This window comes from Danaus plexippus, chromosome Z (genome assembly GCF_018135715.1).
Source record: "Danaus plexippus chromosome Z, MEX_DaPlex, whole genome shotgun sequence".
NCBI classification, from domain to species: Eukaryota; Metazoa; Arthropoda; class Insecta; order Lepidoptera; family Nymphalidae; genus Danaus; species Danaus plexippus.
The window spans coordinates 14,006,955-14,033,090 of record NC_083559.1 but is presented as its reverse complement, the minus strand read 5'-3'; the positions used below and the strand labels follow the sequence as shown (position 1 = coordinate 14,033,090).

At 29.7% G+C, this 26,136-nt stretch overlaps 1 protein-coding gene across 1 annotated transcript; it reads left to right on the top strand.

The window, feature by feature from the left end:
• Positions 1-1,614: 1,614 nt before the first annotated feature.
• LOC116777411 (double C2-like domain-containing protein gamma) lies at positions 1,615-25,543 on the top strand. Its single transcript, XM_032670940.2, has 9 exons — positions 1,615-1,779; positions 7,029-7,174; positions 8,085-8,232; positions 8,799-8,967; positions 10,736-10,864; positions 23,117-23,462; positions 23,668-23,812; positions 24,088-24,321; positions 24,585-25,543. The coding sequence occupies exons 1-9, from the start codon at positions 1,712-1,714 to the stop codon at positions 24,880-24,882; spliced, it is 1,683 nt and encodes a 560-aa protein (XP_032526831.2). The 5' UTR covers positions 1,615-1,711; the 3' UTR covers positions 24,883-25,543.
• Positions 25,544-26,136: the final 593 nt, after the last annotated feature.

Genomic DNA, 26,136 nt, shown 5'->3' with positions numbered 1-26,136 from the left:
TCGCAAATTGTGAAATGTCACTTTAGTTGGACCTGGGAACTATGCGATAGAGAGGGACATAATTGTTTATGGTAATCGATAACGATACGATGTATTGAAAAATTAAATTGATAATTTTATCCAAACGTATTTTAGCAAACCCTGATAGTAATTTCTCTTATTCATTTCTTATAACATGTCAAATTAATATTTATGATTCTATAATTAAAAAAATGGGTATAATCTATTATAATAAGATTTATATTTTTTTAAGATGTTTATTTTTAATATAGTTATAGCTGTCAACCTCTTCAAAAATACTCATAAGTATTTAGCTAATTTTGTAAATGTCACCATAAATAGAATGATGTTCTCCAGATTAAAAAAAAAAACTATTGCCATAGACATCCCTCCTCAGGCTGGGTTTGTTAGGATACTCGTACTAACATAATTTTGTATCTTAATTTTTCCATAGTTTAAAGCTTTACCTAAACGTCATAAGCTCCAACTCCAATTAAAATACACAACATGTATCATCATTGCAAATGATTGGCTAAAACTCTATGTTTTCTTAATTTTCTATGAAGGGGCCAAAAACTGATAAGTATAAAAATACACTTAAGTCACATAAAATAAACTCATATAGTATTCAAAATAATAACAATGATGAACATTTTAAACAAACAACAACAACAACATTGGCCAGTAACAAAATACAAATATGGCAGTGACGTGCAACATAACTCTCATACAATTCTATATTTCAATTATGATTGAGATAAAATTGTAAACATCGACATCTTAAAAAAAATATATTATATTGAACAGCATTATTTTCTCCAAATGTTCTATTCTAATGCTATTAAAAATTTAGGATGTTATTTATATATTCGCTAAACAGGCATGACGAAAATACAACTACATATTCTATAATGTCTGTTAGTTATTACTTATGAATATAGGGAAGGAAACCTTAAAGCAAAAAAAAACATGTTGTTATATTAATATACTATAGATATACTCTAATTATCATCGTAAAGTTTTTACAAATGATTTTTTTTAAAATTTTTTTTTATATTATATGTCTAATAAATCATTTTTAGTTTTTTATTTTAAATACAAAGAAAAATATAACGATGGTGTTATTTAAATTAAATGATATAAAAATTGCAAAGGTGAAATTTAATTTACATATTTTTATATTTTAAAAGGTAATTGTGTGAGAAAGCAAAAATACAGTTGCAAAAATTGGAATACAATACAATGTAAATCTTTTCTATTCAAACTATGTTATAAAAAAACATTTAAAATTACAGGCTGCTCCCAATTCGTGTCATTTCAAATTGCAATCTCCTTATTAAGAAAAAGTGTTACTTTGTATAAAATACATAAAATCTGTTTGAATTTAGCATTAACTTCTAAGACATGTAAAATAGATTTCAATCATTGACAACTGTTTGTGAATTCAAAACAGTTTTCAGTATATTCTTCTGTATTCTAGATGGGCATTTTTATTTGTTATATGGGTTTTATTTATTATAATATGTTCTGATAAGGGATGACGCGTCTTGGTAAACGTGTTCGCAACCGTTGCTGTAATATCGATTTCCAGACGCTAGCAGCCAAGCGTCGAGCAACAGTTGGATGCTATCAACTGGCGGGAACGGAGCGCGTCCTGTCGCCGTCACATAGAATATTATTTATTTTATTTTATTTTATTTTTTTATTTACGATGAACTTACAAAATAAAGCTAATAAGTATGTGTGTCCCAACGATCGACAACTTTCCTTACGCGCAAAGTGAGTATTTATGAACTTTTCTACAATGTTTTGTTTATGTTGTGCTGTCATGTGCTTATTGATACATTTTGAAAAAAGTTTATTTGTAAATCATAACAGTTTTTTTGAATTGTCAAAAAAAATTATAGTATTCTAATAATTAAAACCAGTAATGCTAAACTTTTTTCGTTCTTCCAATTGCTTTTACTAAACAATTTTGTTGCAACTATTTAGATTTGTTGTTCAATTTATGATAGACATAAGAGAATAAAAAAGGGTGTGCAAAATCATATTTCTCTTAAATAAAAAGTTTTATATTTGTCTAATGGGTAATGTAAGTTGCGGGGAAATTTATAATTAAAAGTAGGTAAAGAAGTTTTCATTGCTATAAATTATTTCGACTAACAATTTTATTATATACATTTTTTTGCTTAAAAATTTACAGCGCTTGTGAGATTAAAAAAATATTATAAAACGCGACAATTGTCCCGAAATATAATTCGGTCTTTTTAGTTATTTGTATTTTTGTGGAATATTAAATTTATCTAACATTCCAATTTACAAACTCTAAAATAGAAATCAAATTTATGGTCATTCATTTTATTCATGTACATATATTCTTTATCACAGATGCTGTGAAATTTATGAAGCTGTCCATGAAAAAAAGTTACATTACAATTTAAATAAAACTAATATTTTCGTATTTTATACGCTATTTTTAATATTTTAAACTACATACCCCAAAAGTTTCGATTACTCCGCAGCAACCTTGATCCCAAAGTAACCGAAACGTAGGGGGTGTGTAAATTAAGATCATTAAAAAACGCGTAATACATCTGAGAATATTTCTTGTTTATGAATGAATACTCGCGAAAGTCTAAGATCTCACTTTTTTATAATTTCCAAAAAAATACCATGGACTATATCAAAATAACACGCTTGTTGTTTCGCTCGTCTGTAATAAGAATAATAAAAATACGTTCGTTACTATTTTGAACAATTTGCTTCAACAATTCCCTTCGTTATTCCAAGTACTATTAAGGGTCATGGCTTAAGGAAAAAAAAAGGGATACATACAAGTTTGATTTTTCTATAAATAGCTCGAGGTTGTGTACTGGCCTTGTATGACATGAGTCTTATCTACTGTTTACATCCGCTTCCTATTAGCTTTGTTTCATTGTAACTTATCTGAAAATAAGACTGATTTGTTATTCTAATACATTCATAGTGATGACCGCTTTTGTGTCATGAATTTTTGTTGAAAGTTTCAGACTCGTTGTTTGATTGTGTATTGCTCAAGAAAATAAATGCGTAAGATAATTTTTGTTCTATAATTTATATCATTTGCACTCTGATGTCTACTTACTTAGGTTGTAACGTTTTCGTTACCGCTTCGTATAACATCCTTAAAATAATATTCCATTAAATTTTTTTTATTCCCAGAAATCCAACACCTAAATAATCCAACACACAAATACACCATGTTAATTGAAAATAGCAATAATCCCATTATAATACATTACTGACTTTAAAATAATGTTTATACAATACATAATTTCTTCATTCATATCTATAGCGACACTAAACTTTATGACCAGTCGTTTTTAACATTCAATAAAAGACAAGATACACAATACTATAGATAAGTAGCACTCGTAAAACTAGCTTCAGTAGTTCGCTTCAATAAAACCAGCTCTGTGAAATCAAAGTTGTTGCAATGTAAAGTTTTACGTTCTGAAACTTAAGATTCCTTTCCATCCAAGTTTAAACAGAATTTCCTGTTAAAGTTAACAGGACAGAACGTTCTACTGACTTTAGTAATTTAAATTGTATGATAGCAGTTAGATCGTCGAAGCAGCTTTTAGCAGACTATTTACTGTTCTCGATAAAATTCATTCAAATAATCATATACATATATATGCACTATGAAGATAAATGAGTATTGAAAGAGTATGTGGTCGTTTTTATATTGGCTACAAAAATTTAAATGCTAGTATAATAATATTTAATCTCTCAGTTAATACGACGAGAGTCGACAATTCCCATTCCAAGAGGAATAACAGTAATTTAGCTGACTACGATCATTACTATTGTAAATTCGTTTCGTATTACAATAGCAAACGATAACGATATAATAAGTCGTATTAATTTTTCGAGTGGTTGTAGTATATTATTGATAAAACAAAATATAAAACAGTATAGTCTAGTTAAAATTATTTATATATATTCATAATTTTATTATAATATCGCATCTGCTAAACACTAAAGCTTGATAAATTAAAAAAAAAACATATTATTTGTTTTATCTTCAGGTACTTTAATACATTTCGAACCCTCTAAACGCGCAATATCTTCATTGGTAATAAATTTCAGCGGATGTAACACTTTTTTTTATTATTTAGCTATAGCCTGTATGTAGCCTTTGTTAAGCTGCTTCAAGCTCTTTTCGGAGAGATATTTATAATCCTTTAAAGATTTATTTTTACATTTTATTGTCTGAATGTGAATAATGTAGAACAGATAATAATAGGGTTTCGAAAACGGGATTGCAAACACTTTTTGTGAACAACCTTTTTAAAATTCATCGAGAATTAATTCGCTCAAACAGTGACAAAGTTCATATTTACTTTTTAAGATACTTGCAAAGTCGTACTAGGACTAGATACGTTGGGAAAAACTTTTTTCTTAATATATTTCCATCACGATGTATTTGCGATGGCTGAATTAATGGATGGACCGAAAAATAATAAATATTTTTAATAAACAAATAGCAGTTAACATTTCCCCAAATCATAACACTCAATTTATTTTCTCATTTAATTAACGAATACGAATAATCATTTTAACTGTAATATTTCATACTGATAAATACATATTTATGCTCAATTGAGCTTGATGTTTTAATTAAACATAATATAATTATGAATTTAATACAAAGGATATTAAATTACAATTAAATTATAGACACTAGTGTTCATTAACTTAAAGTGCATGTGTAGTTGCAGACATCTAACTTTTATTCGCTCTCATGAAACCTCCCTTACAGCTCTATGACAATCTTATTAAAAAAAAATATATATATTAGTATCTGTGGTTATATTCCGACAGATAAATATTTTTTTATTTGAAAAGTTGCTGCCCAAATTTTACTTAGAAAGTATCTCACATAAACCCATATAAGTAATGAAAGTTCGACTTATATGTGCTATAAGATTCTATGAAAGCAATTTTGTATATTGGAGAGATATTTCCTGCCCGTATATCATACACTTTTGTGTAACTTCCGAGTGCGATTCCAATGTCGGCGTCAATGCTAATCGATTTATGGTTCGATTCCTTTTCTATTATAGATATCATTAAATACATTCGTATAACGGAAAATATTATAAAAATCTCTGCAGCAATGAATATCCGGAGTCGTCTTTATTCGAATCTATTTTGTTTTGTTCTTAAATTCCTTTTTGTATTTATTAGTTTCGTAAATGTTATTGTAAGGGATCTGTTATCCGACCGAACTTTTAATTGTTTTCCTTATTAAGACCGCATTCTTTGTGTAATTCTACGCCGTTATAGAATGAAGCAGTGAATAGATGTAACGAAAAGCCATTGTAATTCTGAAGCTAAAAGGAAACAATTTGTTCGAACACATTGACCCACTGCGTATTTCTTTTAAAAATTACGAATGCCCCAGTCCATTTTAAATTAATAATTTTTTTCTTACATTAGTATTCTCGCGTCCCGATAAGACGGAATAATTGTTCTTTTTTTGTTTTTGAAAACAGCTTATTTCGTTATGTTTCAATATGAAATTCTTATATTTAATTAATATTCTCTTTAGGTAGGCACTAATTTATTGCTGTTATTTTATTCTGTTTAAGTAACAGAATATTCAATAAACCATTCTTATTATATTTATATTTAGAACGACCTAATTCTCAAAATTTTATCAGCCACCAAGGGTGACAGAATCAAACAATACAAATTAAAATTATTATATATAAAATTTCTTCGTGCCCTCATTTAAATAAAAATCGTGTTACACTCTCATCTCATTTTCGTGATCACGGTTAATGTAAAGGTATCGAAACATCGAGATTATGCAGATATAAATTAATAAAAAACGACACTATCACTAGCTAAGTTTCATTTAAATAAAATAATAAAATTCCTTTTCATTCTGACAAATAAACAACATATCATTCAAATTGTTTAAAATATATACTGATGTGTTAGATGCTTTTTGATTTGTTCTATTATATATTATATTACCTGAAGAATAAACTTCAGCTAGAAGTGCTCAAAAATCCGATATTTTTCTCATCCAAATATTGTTGGACATATTATGAGTAATGCGTTAATTTTCTCACATTTCCAGCACACCAAGTGACAAAAGATAATAGCTGATTGAATTCATTTTACGTACATTTTAAATTCTTATATTTGAATGAATATAGAACCCATTTAAAAATAAAAATTTTATTAATAGAGACTAGATAGTTCATTCAAATTGATTTTTTTTTTTACCGACGTTCAACAGCGGCGTCCTATTAGTTTAAAATTTTTCATAAAACTCATATTACTTACTACATTTAAAATAACATAGCGTATGTATTGATTGTGACGCGATAAAATAACGTAGGGGTAGATAAAGATGGGTAATGGAAGGCTGATCGGTGTAATCTATGATTATCAAAAACCTGTTTGTGTTCGTCTTGATATAAACAACGTTAATTGTTAACATAAATTTCGGTTATAAATGGCTTTAAAACTCCCGACTAATTTTGCACCTTCATTTTAACTTCAACTAATTATAAAATTTTCGTCGACTTTCGTTTTTCAAGTTTAATTGATAAGTAGAATGAAGTGAATTATCAAACATTAGCCTGACATGAGATACATACAATACTGTTCACTACAACCGTTACCGTTGTATAATTTAAATTAATACAAAACTTAAAAAAATATACTAAATAAGAAAACGAGAGAGGAAAAATATACTAAAGGAATTTCGAATATCGTCTGGATGGATTATTAAGAAACAAAGATTTCTACGTCAAAACAAACAAAACAAGATTTTCGACTTTAACCGAATAAATAATAACGTAGTAATGAAAACAAAAAGCGTATTCATGTACATTACATACAACAACGTTGGAAAACCTTTCGTTGTAACAGTAACAGTCGGTGGAGAAATTAAAAGGTTCTTGTTCGAGATTTTTAGGCGATGTTTGTGTGTATTGGGGAATATTGAGAGGGAGTCTACATTGCAGACTGCGAACCGGTTGGAGCGCTGCCCGCAGTGAACCCCCGCTGACGGCAACCGAACGGGAAGCTATTGCGGAGGTTGTACGACGAGCTGAGAAAGTCGATGAGGTCGAAGCCCGACGAATCGGCCGACTGGTTGCCCGACTTGAAGGTAATTAAACAATTAAATCATTAATTAGCTAATTTTTATTATATATTAATTGTCTTTAATTTTCATTATATATACGATGTTTTAACCTTGGATATGATTAAACTTTTTCTTTCAATTTCTTTTAAATATCATAATTATTGAGCTCTGTATGAATTGATTTATGTATATGTATTGTATAATAATATGTTGAATAAATAATAGAAATTATAGAGGTCTTTTAAGGATGAGCGAATATTTTCAGTATAGAGATAACGTTTGTCAGTAAATGACGGGAAGATGAATGAGATCAAAGGTATAATAAAGTGAGTAGTTGTAGAGGACTCGGGGAAAAAAGGTTAGCTATTCAATAGATACAATTTGAAGCAATAGGTCCGATGATTCCAAACAGATTATGACGAAATATTATCAAATAAGTTAACCGCAGATACCCATTATAAATATAAGGTATAATAGTGGATTGTCTTTTAATATTTATTTTTTTAAAGATAACGTAATTTATAGTTTAAAAAAACACACACATATATATGTGCATTTACACGTTCTACTTTCGGACGAAAGCAGCATTTCTACGAAATTTCAGTAGTACCATAAAGCTTACAGATTCATTGAATCGAATATATGCTGAAACTTCGTACACGTTTCGTACACGAGGGATTATGAGATTAACGTGAACTATTATATACGATGAAAATGGGAAGCGAATTTAAGCAGAGCAACTGACGTACTTTGTTAGACATGGAAATTTTGTTATATATTAGATAGGGGCCCCTTAAACCTACACCTTGGTCACAAGACACTGTTTGAGCTCCTTCCCTGCAACACGATGGACCCGGCACCCGCATCGTTCATCCATGGAAGGCTGAGAGATTTCGTTTCATCTCTAAGCGATTTTAATATTCTTCCCACAAAGGTATGCGTAGATCAGCTCAAGGGCCGGCGCCACGAAGTTGTCTGCTCTGCGGCGAAACCGCTAAGCTCCTGTCTCCGCTGCGAAGATGCTCCATGTGCCAACACTGGGCCTGCTCTAAATGTGTCATAGAAACACCATCACAGCACAGGTATGAAAAAACTTTAATAATATTTTATATAAAGCTTTTCGTTTAACCGAGTTAGCGATTTTTACATATTTGGCAATGAAATTTCGTAACAATGTTACACATGCGTTTCACTGGACTCTCATATAAGCAATTGCGATTTTTGATATACGACTACTTGCAAAGTTTAGTTACTAGGTACTCTCTATTTTCATTATTATTGTTTTGATAAGTGCATGGCAAAAAATAAAGACATATTAAACACGCCAAATGGATGGACAGATCACATCGAGACATGTTTTCACGTTTAGTAATAATAATAGATAAAAAGTTAAGACGTTAAGGTTAAATCTATTTGATTTTATTTTATAAACTTTTTGATTTTCGATTATTCTGGTTATCTGAGTTATATAAACTTCTAGTGATGAGATTGACTACAGTGATACAGCGTAAATTCTGGTTATATATGGAACAAAACCCCTATTTTAGCGACGCTATATATATATACTACAAAAAAAACATAAGTTTAAGGAGACATTTTTGTATAAAAACCTTCATTAAAACTTCTTGTTTAATATTATTGTAAACAGGCCGTCTATATATTCAAGAGATCCGTACATGTGCAACCTTTGTGCTGAAACAAGAGAGATGTGGAAAAAATCCGGAGCATGGTTCTTTAAGTCATTACCAAAATATGTCCTGCCATCTAAGAAACCAACCGGGCGGTACAACGACTCTGATATTACTAAAACACTACAGGTATGAAAAAAATTTTTCTATACAGTTATTTAAAAATATATATCATATTCCAATAACGCAAACATCGATAGCGGAGTTATTTAACATTAAAACTATCAAAGGATTCTAAGTCAGTTTTTTACACAAAAATTACTATACAACATTCTACACCTGCCAATACAATATTTCAGTCTGGGTTCACTCATTAGAGCCACGTCTTACAGATCTTAATTACGCCATTAGATACGTCACTTTTGAGCAATTACATTAGCATAACCTATTTATAAAATCGCGTGAATATGAACCTGGCTGGAATGACCTGGAAATATATTATCAATCAATTCGTATTTCTCTCAATGAGATTATCGGAAAACACCGTATAAACTATTTCCCAGAACGTAATAATTTTCATTTACGGTGCATAACACCGAACTCGATGCTTTACAGGAAAATGTTCCGACTTTTATTTACTCAAAGCGAAATTGTATTTTTTTTTTAATCCTTTGAGCTCGTTGTCAGTAAGCAACGTATGCGACGCGTGCAAATAAAAATTTTTATATTCCATATGTTATGTAACAGATTTCATATTGCTTTTTAAACTTCGCTTCTCTTTAATACCTTACAATTTAACTTTCAAGATTTTAAATTTATTCATTTATTTGTATGGTCTTTTAGCATGGTTTAAATATATATTTTTTAAATATTAAACAGTCATGCAGACATGTTCCTGTTACAAATTGCAGATTTATAGCCAGCAGATAAAGGGCATTCTCAAGCATAAATTGTAAAATAAGGATATAGATTTTATTGACAAACGTAAATTTTATAGTTCGACTTCCTATTAGTAACTTTAATATTGGCAAAAAAGTTGCTAAACTGAGTTTCGCAAAATTTTTCGTTAAAAGCATAGACTGTCGAGTAAAAAACTTTAGAAATGTTAAAGGTGATATTGCCTCTTCGTATTTCAATTTCTTAAAATTCATAAGCTATTGATTTTTATTCATACAAAATAATTATGTGGTATTGAAAGTACAAACAGATTATTTATTATAATGCTGGCATTAAATAAAGTAAAATTTCTTAAGGCAATTTTTAAAAAGTTTTTATATATGAGGGACGAAATAAAACAGTCGTAAATAAACCGCATATACATATATTAAAATAAATAAACTATATTACATAGTATATGTGCTCAAAATGAAATGCGTTTATAAAAAATTATTTATACCAGAAAATATGAACCATCCATTCTACTAGGCTCTATGAAGATTAATAAATTAAAAAAATCTCTCAGCTTTTACGTTAATTTTACGTATCATAAATAATAATTTAAAGCGAAACAAATTATTGCAGGAACTATTATTATACACGTTCGTGGCGTGATATTTTATTTAGCTGGACGTAACGCAGCTTTAGAATATTTTATGTTAATATTTTCCACCCTTAACGCTTAAATGAACAGAATTTCAAATAAACTAGATGTAGGTCGCGAGCGACATAAACAGTTTTATATATATAAATATTATAATCGTAATATCCGATTATAATTTTATCCGAATTATATAAAATTATGACCATAGGTAGAATTTCATTATTCTACCTATGGTGATAACTTTTCAATATGCAAATTTCAATTTCGTTCTATACGAGAATCTGTTTGAATTGTCAATATTCATAACAGCTTTAGAATTAAAATGTTCGAAATTTAAAAAAAGATTCTCTTCGTAGGATAACGGGTTGCTTAAAAATGATGCGTAAATTGATTGTAGTTTTTTTATATCTCTAATAGGAACCAGGTACGAGCAGTAATGATTGTAAGACAGACTCCGATCCTGGTACCCTACACTGTATGCCTCCGCCTTCATTCTCAAGACAACCTAGCAACACTGACAGCAGAAAATCCGTCAGCTCAACACAGGTAAGATACAAGATACGGAATAACGACTATAAATAAAATACTCGTTTTATATAAGAAAAAATATTTAAACATTAAATGTAGGACACTAGCAACTGATCTCAGAATGTCTATAATGTAAGGAAGACGTAGAGAAATCGTATCAATTTAATAACAAATCTACTTCATGAATTTATAATATTTCCTTTAAAGCCTTAAGCTTTATAAATCACCGCAGTTAAATCCTTTCCACTAGCGAGGGTCGTTTCGAGTTGGGAGGATTATTGTTGTTTACTTTCACGGAAGGCTGTATTTCAGGGAACGTTGAAATTTTACCATCATGATTTTATAAAGATGTCATAAAAAGAAGATTTATAATATTGGTATTGAAGCACGATAATTTTTTTTTACCAAAATGAGAAATTTTCATGCATTTACGTAATTAATATACGAACATTAATTAATTACTAAAGCTGTTATTCGTAAACGTACAGGACTTTAGTAGTTATGTTAAAATATAACATGTATGTATTATGATGTCTTGAATTATTATAAGGGGTTTTAATTAAGAATTTGTAGACAAAAAAAATATTCTGCATCTTTCGTCACATTTAAAGCCGGTAGGTATTTTAATACGATTTTTCATCAAAAATTCATTAAGAACAAATTTTAAGTTGTTTTATAACACAATAAAACAGAATCACCGATATAAAAATAGTTCACAAAACAATGAACACGTCTGTCACAATGAAATTCGATTTTCAATAGCATTTCAATTCTGCGGATTGACGGGACATCTACAACGTCACTGGTATAGTCTATTCAGAATTTTTCCAACCCCTTCAACAGGCAAATTCTTGCATCGTGTCTCCTCCATTCTACATGACACTGGCAGAATATACTGCGCAAATCTTTCAGGCCATATATAAAAAAAAAAAAAACAAAGCTGTAATAAACTGTGCACGTCTTTGCAGGCCATATTATAAAAAAAAAAAGCTGTTGCATTAATGACGATATTATAACGTTACTTATATGTGTTCGTGATCAGTAAATAAACTTCATACAATGACGTTCTAATACGTTTCAAGTTTAACAATGAGGAAAGCCATCATAGAGTATGAAATATTCGATAATTACGAGTAACAGTTGTTCTCGTAATTGAAAATCTTTTCAAGAATTGTTACACTAAATCATATATTAATATTCCGATAGATTTAAATCTTAAGCTATATTTTATCCGTAATTATAAAAGTCAATAACAAATCAAAAATTACGGCTTCTATTGAAAAGTTTCTTTTTCCATATTGGCGTACGTGTACGTGTAACTTGATGATACGAAAGCGCCAGTGAATGCTTCTTTGTGTAAAGCTTATTTTGTTTTGATATGAATTATATCCTATTGTACGAAGTTTTATTTTGAAATATATTTTATTGAAACAAATATAATAATTATATTATATAAATAAATCTACAATTTGATTATCGGAATTGTGCCATTATTAAATAATAAATCCTTTAACTTTATAAAGTTAAAGGAGAATTTATAAGTAATTTTAAGACTGGATTCTGTATTTAAATATATCATGCTAACAGCAATTTCTTTAAGACAGTTCAGATTGATATTGATGATCTGTGAGACGTTTCCATTGTATTTTTCATCAATGAATTTCAATATCAGAGAAAATTTGAATTTACTTTTTCCTGATGAGCGTTGAATTTCCAAAATATTTTGAAACCGGTTTAATTAGTTTTGCTATTAAGGCTAAGCCCCAATTAAAAGGAAGGATATTCCTGGAATTTTAATTCAAATTCCATAAAAATATTTTCATAATTAGAACTTCGTTAAGTTTTTCTTGACATATTCTATGTATAAATTTTCTTGATGCTAGTATTAACAACGGTCAGTAGTCAAAAATATTCGTCAATCCATGTGAGATATTAGGTTGGGTTATGATTTTAGTATATAAAAAAATATATGTTACGCCAAATACTTTATTTAATAATGAAATTTTTTCATATATATCATCTTCGGTTGTACTTTGAGAGTATGTACAATTTTTTATAATTAAATCATAATAGTCATTGAAAAAGTTAAATATATTCTAGAGAAAACACACACACACACACATATAAGCTGACACAGTTTATATTTATAGGGTCACATCGAATATTGTGCGTTAAATTGAATTTTACCAACCTTTGTGATATTACGTTCAAGTAATTTTATTATAAATTTGTAATTTTATATATCACTAATACATAGCTATCAAATAGATTTAAATATTAATTGACATGTATATCTGTGAATGTGTGGGTGTGTGTGTGGACGTGTTTGAGTACGTGCGTGTGTTCTAAAATGTTATATTTATAAAACATAATGCCGGACTAAAACATAGTCTCTTCCTCATAACGTAAAATCAAAACAAAGTTGGAGTGTTAACTAGACATGTTAAATAATGTTTATATAAAGTATAGAATTTTGTAATTATTTTATTATTTCGAGTTAATTTTAATATTAATTTCGGATGCTACCACCTACTTACGAAGATGACGCACAAGTGACGTAGCGGCGCGCCGCTTGACGTCGGCATTGTTGAGAGCAATCAGTTGTTAACTAGAGCGTACAATACACAAAGAACGTCGAATATATGTTAATTTAACCATTACCAATAACATTTTCTGTTCGCTACAACATAATAACGTAATAAAATATATCAGGACATGTACGTCGCAGTTAGACTTATACAAATAAACAACAAGCGAACTTTTCGAAGCACTGTACATCAACTATGTGTGAAACTCAATTTCTTTGCTAAGTTTCTTATTGTCATGAATAAAACCATTCACGCCTTATGTAACATTTCTAATTCGACCAAGACTGTCGTAGGACTATTTTAATAAACAGTACTTTTCGCTATCTAATTATTAGGTTACAGGTATTCTTACGATATATTAAGAGGGGTAGACGCAATCCATTTAGCTGTAATTGATTTAGAACATTCTCGCCTTCTGCCATTCAAAATTTATAACTCGATATTGAAGATTGATTTAATAAAGTGCTCTCCAGGTTGGCTCTTACATTAATTTAGGTCCTATCAATATCCGTGATTTTTGGTATAATGTAAAGAAACGTCGGGAGTATGTGCTTTTAAAATAATAAAACGTGCTATACACTTTAACCAATCTGAAAAAAGGGGGGGTTCTCAAATCGAGTGTACGTTTGTACTATAACTAGATAGTTGTAGTACAAACGTACGTACAAGTAGTTGATTTTGTCCATAATTTTTTGATTATTTGGAATTTAATTAGCTGATTAGAAATGTCATTATGTTTAACATTTAGTAATAAAACAGCACTGAGAAACCTTCGCGGTCTCACATATTTCGTGTGTGTGTGTGTGTGTGTGTGTGTGTGTGTGTGTATGTGTTTCAATAGCTACTAGTGTGTGTAAATATTATTTTATTCATAATAATTCATTTATGTTGAAATGTGCTACTCCATATAAACTTTGACTGTTTAAAATTCTACGTCCATCCGTTTGTTAAAAACTTCTCTTAAAAACTTTTACAATTTTTTCACTTTATATTCTTTTTCGCAAAATAAGTGGGGTTATAAGTTTGACAACCTTGTCTGTCAGTAAGTCTGTAGCATCGTAGCTCTCGAACGATTTTATGTGGGTTTTTCATTTGAAAGCCAGTTCTAAGGTAGTAGAGCCTAGCTGTGGTCAAGTTACTGCAGCTCCAACATGGGGTGGCTCGAGCGGGAAGTACCATCCTCTCACAGAAGATCGGCGTGAAGTAGTCTTTAACAGATGCGTTTCGTCCGACGAGTGAGAGAGCCGGTTGCCATTTCCCTTTTCCCACCTTTTCCTACCCCTTCCCTTTTCCCTCCCTTTCCCATTTTTTCCTCCCCCTATTCCTAAATCAAGGGTGGCAACACATCCGCAAAACTATGTTGTGGATTTCCATGGGCGATGGTACTACCTCCTACAGATAGGTCGTCTAATCGGTTGCCCCGTTCAGCATTAAAAAAAAGAAGTTTCCTTGCGGTCGTTCTTATATATGTTTGTTTTATATGAGTCAAGCAATGAAGGTATTACGATGTGCAGAATAACCATAAAAAGGATTTTTAATTCACAGAATCTTTTTTTCATTTAATAGAAAAGTTGTTATTATAAATAGATATTTATCATAGCCAAAATTTTTTTTTAATTACATGTAATAATTCTGAAATATATTTTTATATTACATTACAATAATAAACATAACATTAAAAATATTACATGGAAATACATACATGTACAGTGTAATATATTTAACATCTGAGGTCTTTGTTTCAGTCCGTGTTTTCTAAAAAATACCTTAAGTATATAGACATGTTACAGCCCGATTATTACAAGGGGAATCTTTTAATATCCCCAGGCTCTAAATATGAACGTTGGAGCTTTATGAATTGTTGTATTATTTGATCGTGAGATGAATATTATTAAAAATTTTGCCTTTATTCGAATTCAAACGTAAGAAAAATATTATCCATTGAAATTGAAATGAAGCTGTATATTGAACTCGATATCACAAAAGCAATAACTCGAGACTATTTTCATGGGCTATATTTCTTGCTGTGCTTCCATATCTTTTCACGATTTATAAAAATGAAGGTATAGAATAAAATCTAAACGAAAAATCTCTCTCAACCACTGGTTATACTTCGCAGCGAATTATAAATACAACTAATGTGTATATTTTTAGATGTATTGAGCCCCCCCGTGTATTATTGATTTTGTTTGACAACCTTTAACGCTGTGGATGAAATGAGAGAATGGAAACAGTTCTCTAATGACGTACATTCCGTGTAACACATAATATAATTTTAATAATTTATATCGTGTATACATTCCCATCATACATTAATATTCTGTCAGAATACCGTCTAACAAGACGTAGAGCAAGATTCGTCTGAGTCCAAATTGGTTGACGAAGGTACAAAGTATCCGACGCGACAATTTAATAGCGTTGTATTTATACAAATTTTAATTTATTGTTAACTTGAGAACTGTAGTTGATTTGAATGATTTTTTTTTTTTACTTTATATTTACCTGATATTTCTTTACATATTACATCCATATAATTGTAATAAATTTCACTTATTTCATGTTAGAAAAACAGTACAACAGAAATGTATATTAAATATACAGACGTCCAGGAAGATAATTAATTAAGTTAATACATAATAATCTGCATGGTTTTCTATTTTCAAACGAACCTCAGAGCTAATGAGAATTTCATTTAATGAATTTATTAAAAAGTTTGTATGTGTCATGGACGTATTTCTTATTGGCTGCATGAGATATATTTTTCTTTATCGGTTTATCGACTTTTATTTGAACTATAACATCCAATTTATCATCGTGTATTACTATGAAGCTGTTTCAGAGATTGCTTCTGATCATTATCTTCATTATTTCACTCATAGAACATAGATTACATTTATAAAACCATACAAAATTTCCAGTTAAATTTTCAATTTACTTGCGAATGAGCAACTTTTAGTAAACGCAGACAACATTAATCTGTATTTACTCTGCGAGCAAATTGCACAACTTTGTGTTGACCTGATATTTATTTAGTGAATTTATTTCAAATTAATCGCTATAAATTAACTTCCTTTTACTAATAACAAACTTAAATAGATAATAAATTTATAGAGTTAACGGAAACAAAATATAGTTTATTGCTGTCTATTGTTTATACAACAAACAGCTAATAACATTATTATATTATTATTGATTTTCCCTCAAGTGCCTTAAAACGCGAGAAAAATGTACCTATGTGATATCTGCTGGTAGATTAAGAAAGAAATCTTAATTAGCGGTGTGAGAGTAACTGACTGCATCATTATATTTGTCTTACTCCAACAGAAATGGAAAATGTTCCAACTCCTGTAGACGTATGACAGCATTCAAAGGCATTTGAAGGTCAACAAGCATGATTGTTCAGTTGACGTAAAACACTCTCCCGATTACTGTGACAAATTACTTAAAAGCTGTGACGAATTTTCAACTTTAAAACGCAATCGTAATGTCGGTCTGCATTACTGTATAGTACATTTATACAAAATATGTTTTTGGTATAACCTGAACATCTTGGGGTTATCTATTAAGAGCTTTTCTTATTGATTGAAGGCCAATTAGGAGCAGTCCGATGTTCAGGGACAGAGCAAGGAAATAAATCATCAGATAATAGAATTGTCTACACAAAGTAAAGTTATCTAGTAAACAAATTATTGCTATAGAGATAGCACTGTCAGACATTATTTCAGTTTAATATTTTATCTAGTGTTTCCCCAAAAATAAGTAGGCCTTTTCACAGTATGGGGTCCTTCATCAATCAGAGCTCGTAGAGTCTAATAAGCATCAATGACAGGCGTGGTGTGATATCAATTTTATATTACCCTACATTATTATTATTATATTTATCGCTAACAAATACAAACGCTTTGAGAAACAAATTAAGTTATAAATATAATACACATTTATTCTTTATTAAGATTAACTCACAAGAAATCTTATTTCAATTAAATTGTATACGAAAAGAATATGTTTTTTTAGGGATAACTTAATATCTCTCTTAGATTTCGTTATATAGCGTCTTATTTAAAAAAAACATAATGATTAAATGTTTGATTAAAAAAAAAATCTTTTCTTGTTTCGATGATTATTATTTTTTAATAATAATATCAAAATCAATACCGGTTTTTTTTTTCAGTATTTAGCATGAATCGCCATTTTAGAGCTCTTGGAACAACGTTAACTATGCCGAATTATCATCATATGTAAAGTGTGATGTAGAAATTACAGACGAATTAAAAATCTCCTCCTCCTTTTTTGAAGTCGGTTGATAATCAGACGAACGGACGAACGTGGAAATACACAAAGTCAAAGTTTATTTGGCGAAGAAATGCTATAAATTATTAAAAATAAATATTACAAATATCTTCTAAGTTAATTTTCACTTATTGTCAAACGATGATGTGTTTATTCTACTATTGAACTTTAAATAATAATCAATTAATTGTAGATGAGTATCGATATCAAGCGATATACATGAGCATTTATACATAAACTTAGTACAATAACAGTTGAAAAAAAAAACTATTATATGATACAATTTTGATCTGCGTACTATTGTATCCTTTCTCCAATATTTACCTATTGACTATACTAGCTATCTGTGAATTCGGTATCCATTTTATGATTTTAACAAAAAGAGAGGAAGCCGTAAGCCGTCAACATTTGCTCTCGTATTTCAGTAACTGAACTATGTATTTACGCGCTGCCTGGCTTAATTAATCTCCTTTGTTTTCACCGCCATTATATTTCAGATGAACATATGTATTATAAATAATATTATTTTATTTAATAAACCGATATGAAGTATTTAAAATACGAATAAAAATCTTATTTTTTTTTTGTTTGTAATTATGAAGAGTATTTATGTTTTTTGTCTGTCACATTGGACACATTATAATTTAAAATCAATCCAGTTTAAATATATTTAGATTTTAGCACTCAGTGGGCTTTTAAGCTTTTCACTTTTAGGCTTTGCAGTTGGAAACATCTATTCATAGATAAAAAAAATATATGTGTGTTACTGAGCATTATTCACTGCTCTATACACGTAAACCAGACAAATATACAAACACTGAATAATTAATGTGCTGATTTGACGCTACAATAAATTAACTCAATCTGTGTATATTGTTAGTGCTTGAATACATATCATTAGCATGATAGAACCATGGAATTTTTGAGCTTTCACGTTTAATTGTGACTATGAAAGCACTAACAAAATTTTTCCATTCTTCAAGACAAAGGATATAGAAATCGGAGATTAAGTTATTGCATCATCCCGTAGAAGTTTCGAATGATATATTTGTATAGTGAAACTGACTTATTTGTAAGGTAAAAAGAGAAAGCACTAAGTCCCCTAAAGAAAATTCGTGAGGTTTATACAATGGAAATATTTATAAAATAATACATCAGCCTTAATGAATTATGGGTTTAAAAAAAAAACATACAAAAAAGTTTTTATAATGAACTAATACACGATAAAACAATATTTCACTTTAACACACACACATAGATAGTATAATAATATCGGTATGAATGTAGTGTAGTCAGTCTTTATTATTTTTTTATAACAAAGTGATGTGTTACTGTCCGAAATTGATGAGCAAAATTAAAAAAATAATAATATCTACATTCATATGATTAATAGTAAATATTATCTATAAATTATAGATTGACTTTCAAATCATTCTAGATTTAGATTGCGTATTAACTATGGCAGATTGCTTCTCGAATAAGGCACATTGATTTATCAAAGGTCAAATGACAACGTTTCAGTGACCGTGAGATATTCGACGAATGACATGACAGATAATTGAGAATTGCCTCCATTAGGGCTATATATAGAGGAAAATATATTAATTTAATAAAAAAATGAGGTCATATTATTTTTTGATAACAGCTTTAGATTTTTTTGTCGAGATTGATATTTTTCAATATGTTTGTAATTATATGACAATATCCTTTTCGTAATATGCTGCTGTATTCTTGTTCAGTCATCTAAAAAGTTAGGTCATACTGATTTCAAAAATAATAAATATTTTTTACCCTGGTCTCATTCATTATGAAAATATATGATTTTTAAGATAACCTAATTGCGCGCCCAACATTACACCATCTTAGAAGTCGCTGATTCGAATCCTGCTCATGCCATTTTTTTTATACATTTGAAATTTCATTAAATCACTAAATCAGTGTTAAAATAATCGTATTATCTCTTTCTTAGTTTAATAGCTTTTATTAAATGCATTATCCAAACATACACACGAGACAAAAGATATTAAGATACGTAAATATTAAAACAATGAATGTCCACGTCTCTGGGATGTTTTTTTAAATTTTATGAATAATAGAAGACATTTTTATTTACCCTTCAAAAAAGACATACGCAACCACCATCAATTAAAACTTTCCGGGCCTTGGTCAGCTTTAAAATGGGAGCAAAATAAACAAGGCATTCTCTCCGTTTCAGGTTTAAACGGCGCCTTAATTGATATGTTTAAAATGAATGGAAAAAAGTTGCGTATTATGGTATTCATAAAAAATTTATGGCGAGGCACTAACAATGCATAAGGTATTTTGATTTAATAGAGTCTTATATGATGTACAGAGAAGTGACTTTGATGTTCCAGTTTAAGAAGATCAAAAGAATTATATAACAGAGAACGGCGTTCATTTAAAACAGGGATATGTTATTTTAGAGACAGCGAAACATTATATAGTACTGAATAAATATATGCAATAGGTTAATTTAAGTTAAAGGGGCCTTATACATCGCGTTCCAGTAATACCAACAATAGTGTTAAACAACGGTTAAAAATCCAAGGGTCAGATAGTTTCGATGTTATATATTTCAATTCTTTGATACTTTCTTGTTTCTTTAAATCACCTTACCGTCACAATACTCGGGTTATTATACGTATCCTTCAGTGTATGAGCGCTGATCTTCTTCAAACGATTGGATGCGTCGAATGACAGTGCCACCATCTTTTTTGTTACCGTCTGTGGTGCCAACGCAATGGCGGCTGGCCGGGAATATTTTCAAAACTACCGACTGCAATACGTCATCTATGAAGTCTCTCATTAGTAATATTTCTAAGGTTACCCACATTATACACACAATTCATGAAGTAAAGATAACATAAGGTATCGACCAACTAATTTAGACATGATAGGTTTGGAAAGGCACTAGGAGGATGATGGTACGGGAAACATAGGTTCGATATCTGCTCATGTAGATTAATGTTTGTTTCTATGTTCACTAATTTCACTATAATTATAGAAAATAATGTAATAATCCGTTGAATAAATATGTTTGTGTTAGTCAGAAAACTAATTTCCTTGTATATAGTTTCTTTGTTTATATAATAAATAAATTCTATCATACATCAATAAGTTATTGAACAAAGAAACTGCAAAATTATAACATTACATATATTTGTTACAAATAAATAAGTCTTTTCGAATAAAAATAAAATCGTAAAAAAATTTTTTTACCTCTCCAATGTAATTAAAAGTTGCTGTGGACCAATAACAAAGTTTTCTATGCGTAATGGCTGTATCGTAGATAATGCAAAAGTAATCAAAATATAATTAACCAGTGCTTTTAGGGAGTTAGTTGAACGACGATGATTATAAAAAAAAGCTAAGCTCATTGCTTGTTTACTTATGGTCTAAATGAAACTAAGTTTTTTTCGTTGTATGAGAAACGTAGAACGCGTAGTATCCAAAAAACCAAGTCACATTTAAACGAGTACATGTGAAAACCTGGCGGTCTGTGTGATACCTTAATGGTCCTATTTCTGTAGCTCTACAATTTTTTTTTTTTTAAGCAACACAGAAACTATTATTATGTTAGAAATTTTCAGCGTGAATTTGAAAATATTTAATAAAACCTCCACGATATAAATTTATATTTAAATATTACAGGTCGCTAATTTATTCCAGTTGAGTAGTCATTAAAAAAAATAACCCCTAGGAACTAAATAAAGATAATTTAATAATAATAAAAATTACAGGTTTTTTATATACACAGCCATCTATTTCCGTCACTGACATGTTATATATAGTGTGTCGTCATGCGTGTCATGATCAATATAGCGTACTGCAATATATACCTACGTATATATTCAATTCCTTTATGGTATATAAATAATCTAATACGCATAACTTCACTAAATAAACTGATGACTGTTTTTATAAAGACTTTATGGTATTCAGTATCGAGGACAACTTGTTTAAAAAAAATCCAACCGATCCGAAAAGAAAATTTCGTAAATAATTCAGTAGTCATTAAAATTTCTTTTCATCTACAGTTGATTGATTTTCTGTTCTGCTTCACATTTCCAAACCAGCATTCGTCTCATTTAATATTATATTTGGCAACTACAAAAAAATCGTTTCAGATTTCCTTTCATTCCTTGATTACTTTTCAAGCGGGTGACATGAATCATATCAATACATTGTCCAGTAATCTCAAAGTTGATTTTTAATTTGGTAATTTCAAACAATTTATTGTAACAATTTATTTATTATGGCACATATTAAATAATGGCCCGGACCAATGATACCTGTACTCTCAGTTATACTCAGGATATTATGCTCATGTGTATTTCCATCATGCATTAAGATTTATACACCTATCCTTTTAAAATCTTCACTACAAACCATGTGACAGGAGCTCCGGTGTTGAATTTATGTAAAATAAAGCTTCCGATTACGCAAATAGATAAAATATTGTAGAGTTAATTAAACATTTGACATTAATAAATCCTAACTTGAATTTGCTGTATATATTGTTAATATAACTTATCCACTTTAGTACGTGATGACAATTTAATTGGTCTCTGACAATCTTTCTCATAATATCTTTATTAATAAAACACACCCATTTATGAAATAAATTTATCCCAATATCAACAACATAATTTCTTTTTGAACGGAATCAAGATATTTCACTTACTTATTTTCAATAAACAAATGGCGGACTTTCTTTCGTTTTACCAAATCTGTGGATGGGCCTTTTGTTTCGTGTCCTCAAAATATATTAGTATTATTTCTTTCAAATTTCATTAATATAATTATCATTAGAAATAGAAACAAATAAACTCTCTGTGATTAAATTAATTAAACAATCAAGTTTTTTTGGGTAATTGTAAGATTTCCCACATAAAGCTAGGTACACATATTAATGTGCCTAATAATCGTTAATAAAACAGAATGTGTTTTATAGTCTGTGTCCCTAATTGGTATAATGGCATCCCACAGCGTGAATAAAAAACACTCAAGACTATTAACCAATTAAATAAAAAATAATTAATTTGTTAAGAAAAATGTGTTTAAATATATAAATAAATGAGATAAATAATATAGAAATATTAAAGGTGTATATTAAGATATAAACCATGCTTATAATATCAATCAAATCAATTCTATTTGTTCGCTTTTAAAATATTGTTCTTGTGATTTTCTGGTACAAATGTATTATTTTCTAAGCAAATTTCATATCGTGTTCCGCTTATAAATTATTTTTATTTAATCCTATTATAAGAAAAAAAAATATTACGTTTATTATAATATGTACTTTAAAAACGTTGTAATTTTCATTCATATGTCATACTTCAATTGACATCGATAGAAATCCTTGCAGGATATCGAATGGAGCGAAACTGACATCCTTAGCCACGGTGTCAGCGGCATCAGTCTCCAACGAGCTGACAGCATCAGTCAAAGACCGCTGTGTCTCAAACGCACTAGCAGCAAAGGCAGCGCCTACAGTCTCAGGAACATAAGAAAGGACATGTCCAAACCGATCACGCAAGTCGAAAGACCTCCGACGATTCCCGACGCTGGTTTCGGTACCATAGAAATTAAACTCTCTTATGACAACGGAACGTCTTCATTGGCCGTAACAGTGTTAAGGGCTAGGGGCTTGATCGGTATGGACATGACGGGTCTGTCTGACCCCTTCTGTAGATTGGAAGTATTGCCACGGGGTAAGATATTGTACACTGAGATTAATTTTATTCATTACATCCAAGAAAATCCATTCATAAAATTTGTACGTTTATTTTACTTAAGTAACGCGTAATGCTTTCGTCTACTGAATATTTTACGAGATTGCTTTCAAAGAATTACGTCGAACAGCGTCTATTAAATGAAATTATCTACATCACTACGAAGTCATTATAATAATTTCAGAAGGTGCATACTTTAATCGTTTGAGGACAAAAACTGTTCACAAGACGAAGAATCCTGAATACAACGAGACACTACATTTCTTCGGCATCACTGAATCGGATTTATCTATAAAGTCGCTTGAATTGGTTGTGTTCGACGACGATCGGTGAGTTACGATAGTAGAATGTGTATATTAAATAGTAAAAAAACTAAATTTATGGGCACATGAATGAGATTTTTTAAGACATTATCCATTTTCATGATTATAATCACATGTTTGATAACTCGAACGAAGTAGTCCTGTAAAGTATCAGCTATTTTCATTCAAACATTAACAGTTATAAATTTAGTGAAAAATATTATTATCCTAAATAGAATTCCAATCATGTCAAATTATCTTTAAATCCTATACGGCTGATATCGATTTTTCATACTTTAAAGATACGGCTGCGATGAAATGGGTTCAGCGACAGTTGCTTTACGCGAATGCCTAAAGACCCCGGCTCAGCTGCGTCTCGCACTCTCCGGGTCCTCAGGCTGCGAGCCGATAGGACCGAGACTCCTGCTAGCATTATGTTACAGTACCAAGAAACGGGCGCTGGTTGTCACCGTGTGTAGAGGAACCGACCTCCCACCACAAGATAGCAACGGATACTCTGATCCATTCGTTAAACTGTACGATATCAATATAAAATATATGTTCTATCTCGTTATAACTTTTTTTTTGTTAGTCGTTCTTTTGGACAGGCTAAGATCTTAGACCGTGCTGCCTTATTATAAGTTGTCACATAGTTGTCTTAATTAAAGATTAATTAAATTTTAATAGCACTTGTAATACTTAGGCAATTTACTTATTTAATAATAATGCAATCACATTTTTATCCTAGGTAGAAATAAAACGTATTTAACATGATTAAATCAACTGAATTACATTGCAGACATCTCGACCCGGACCCGTATCACAAAAAACATAAGACGTCTATTAAATGGCGAAACCTAAATCCTGTTTGGAACGAAGAATTTTATTTCGAGACACGTCCGACGGAGCTTTCCCGCCAAAATTTGACTTTGACAGTTTGGGACAAAGACTACGGCAAACCGAATGACTTTCTTGGTAGCTTGGTGCTCGGCGCGAGCAGCAAAGGGAGAAGACTGAAACATTGGATGGACTGCATTAAATTCCCGGATCACCGTCACGAACAATGGCACTCGTTAACTGATATTCAACACTTGTAATTAATATATTAAGGAAATCAAAAAACAATATTAATGTTATTAATGTCATAGATAAAAAAAAATATATACAGGTAATATTAAATATTTTATTGGTTAATATGTAGATTATGAAATTATATATATTTTTTTGCTATTCCTTCATTTATTCTTGTTATTGTAGAATGTTGCAATCGTTTCGAAAGATTGTTTTGTTTAAATAAAGTGTCATTATATTTGCAGAGAATGTTTTTCATGTGCTTTAATAATTATAGTTAAAATATTTGAATGTTGTTGTATAATACAGATAAAAAATTTATGATATATAAAAAAAAAGACGTAAATCATTAAGGATGTTTAATTGATAGAAATAGCAGCTTAACAGTATAAAAATCGTTTGATTTCTTGTTGTTGTGTTTTAAGATAAACAGTGTTAAAAATTTCAATAAAAAATCTACATGACTATATAAATGTTTTAAATGTAAGAAAGTAAGGAAATGTTTATGATACAGCGCGTACATTCAAAATTTTTGATTAATGTAATAATGAAAAGCTAGGAACGTGCCAAAAATTTTAATATCGTTAAATTATCATTGTTGTTAGTGTAAATGTCAACCCTATATGCTTTTTATTATGTATAATGGTTTATTATTGTGTTATAAAATAAAAAAATATATATTTTTAAGTCTTTGTTTCATTTCAAAATTGACAAGGCAGTATGTTTGTGTCCCTAATTTAATAATATTTAATTATTATGTTACTATGATGTCAATTATGGCTCTGCTTCTAAAATGGATCGCTCTAAGAGTCGTTATAAAGTGAATAAATGAAGTAATATTTTTGGATCAAATGCAAGAGAAAATTAAACTTAATTCCTTTCATTTTCAAATAGAGTTCATTCTTGTTTTGCCAGTTAAGGCAATTAAAGGACCAGAATAAAACTTGGCTCCTTTATTTTACCGGTTAATAATGTTTGCACAAGTTTTAATAGTGTACCATTGGGAATTAAATTCAATATATATATATTATGTACAGATAAGAGCTTTGTGGAATTTGAATTCATACTAATTTGCCACAAATTTATAAACAAATTGACACTATATTATAATTATCTATTCATACCTTAAAGTTTGAAAAACAGTAAACAGTTAAATAATTACGACTCGTTACACTTAATGATATCTAATTGTAAGACTTTCGCGAGTATTCACCTACATTTGTTATACCTACTTTTTTATATGTTTATTAAAATAACACAAACCAAACACTTGAGCGACC

Excerpts from the sequence above, each read along its gene's own strand:
- LOC116777411 (XM_032670940.2), top strand. The coding sequence starts at position 1,712 with ATGAACTTACAAAATAAAGCTAATAAGTATGTGTGTCCCAACGATCGA. Across the intron at positions 7,175-8,084 it reads ACTGGTTGCCCGACTTGAAG|GTATGCGTAGATCAGCTCAA; the intron begins GTAATTAAACAA and ends CTTCCCACAAAG. Across the intron at positions 8,233-8,798 it reads GAAACACCATCACAGCACAG|GCCGTCTATATATTCAAGAG; the intron begins GTATGAAAAAAC and ends TATTGTAAACAG.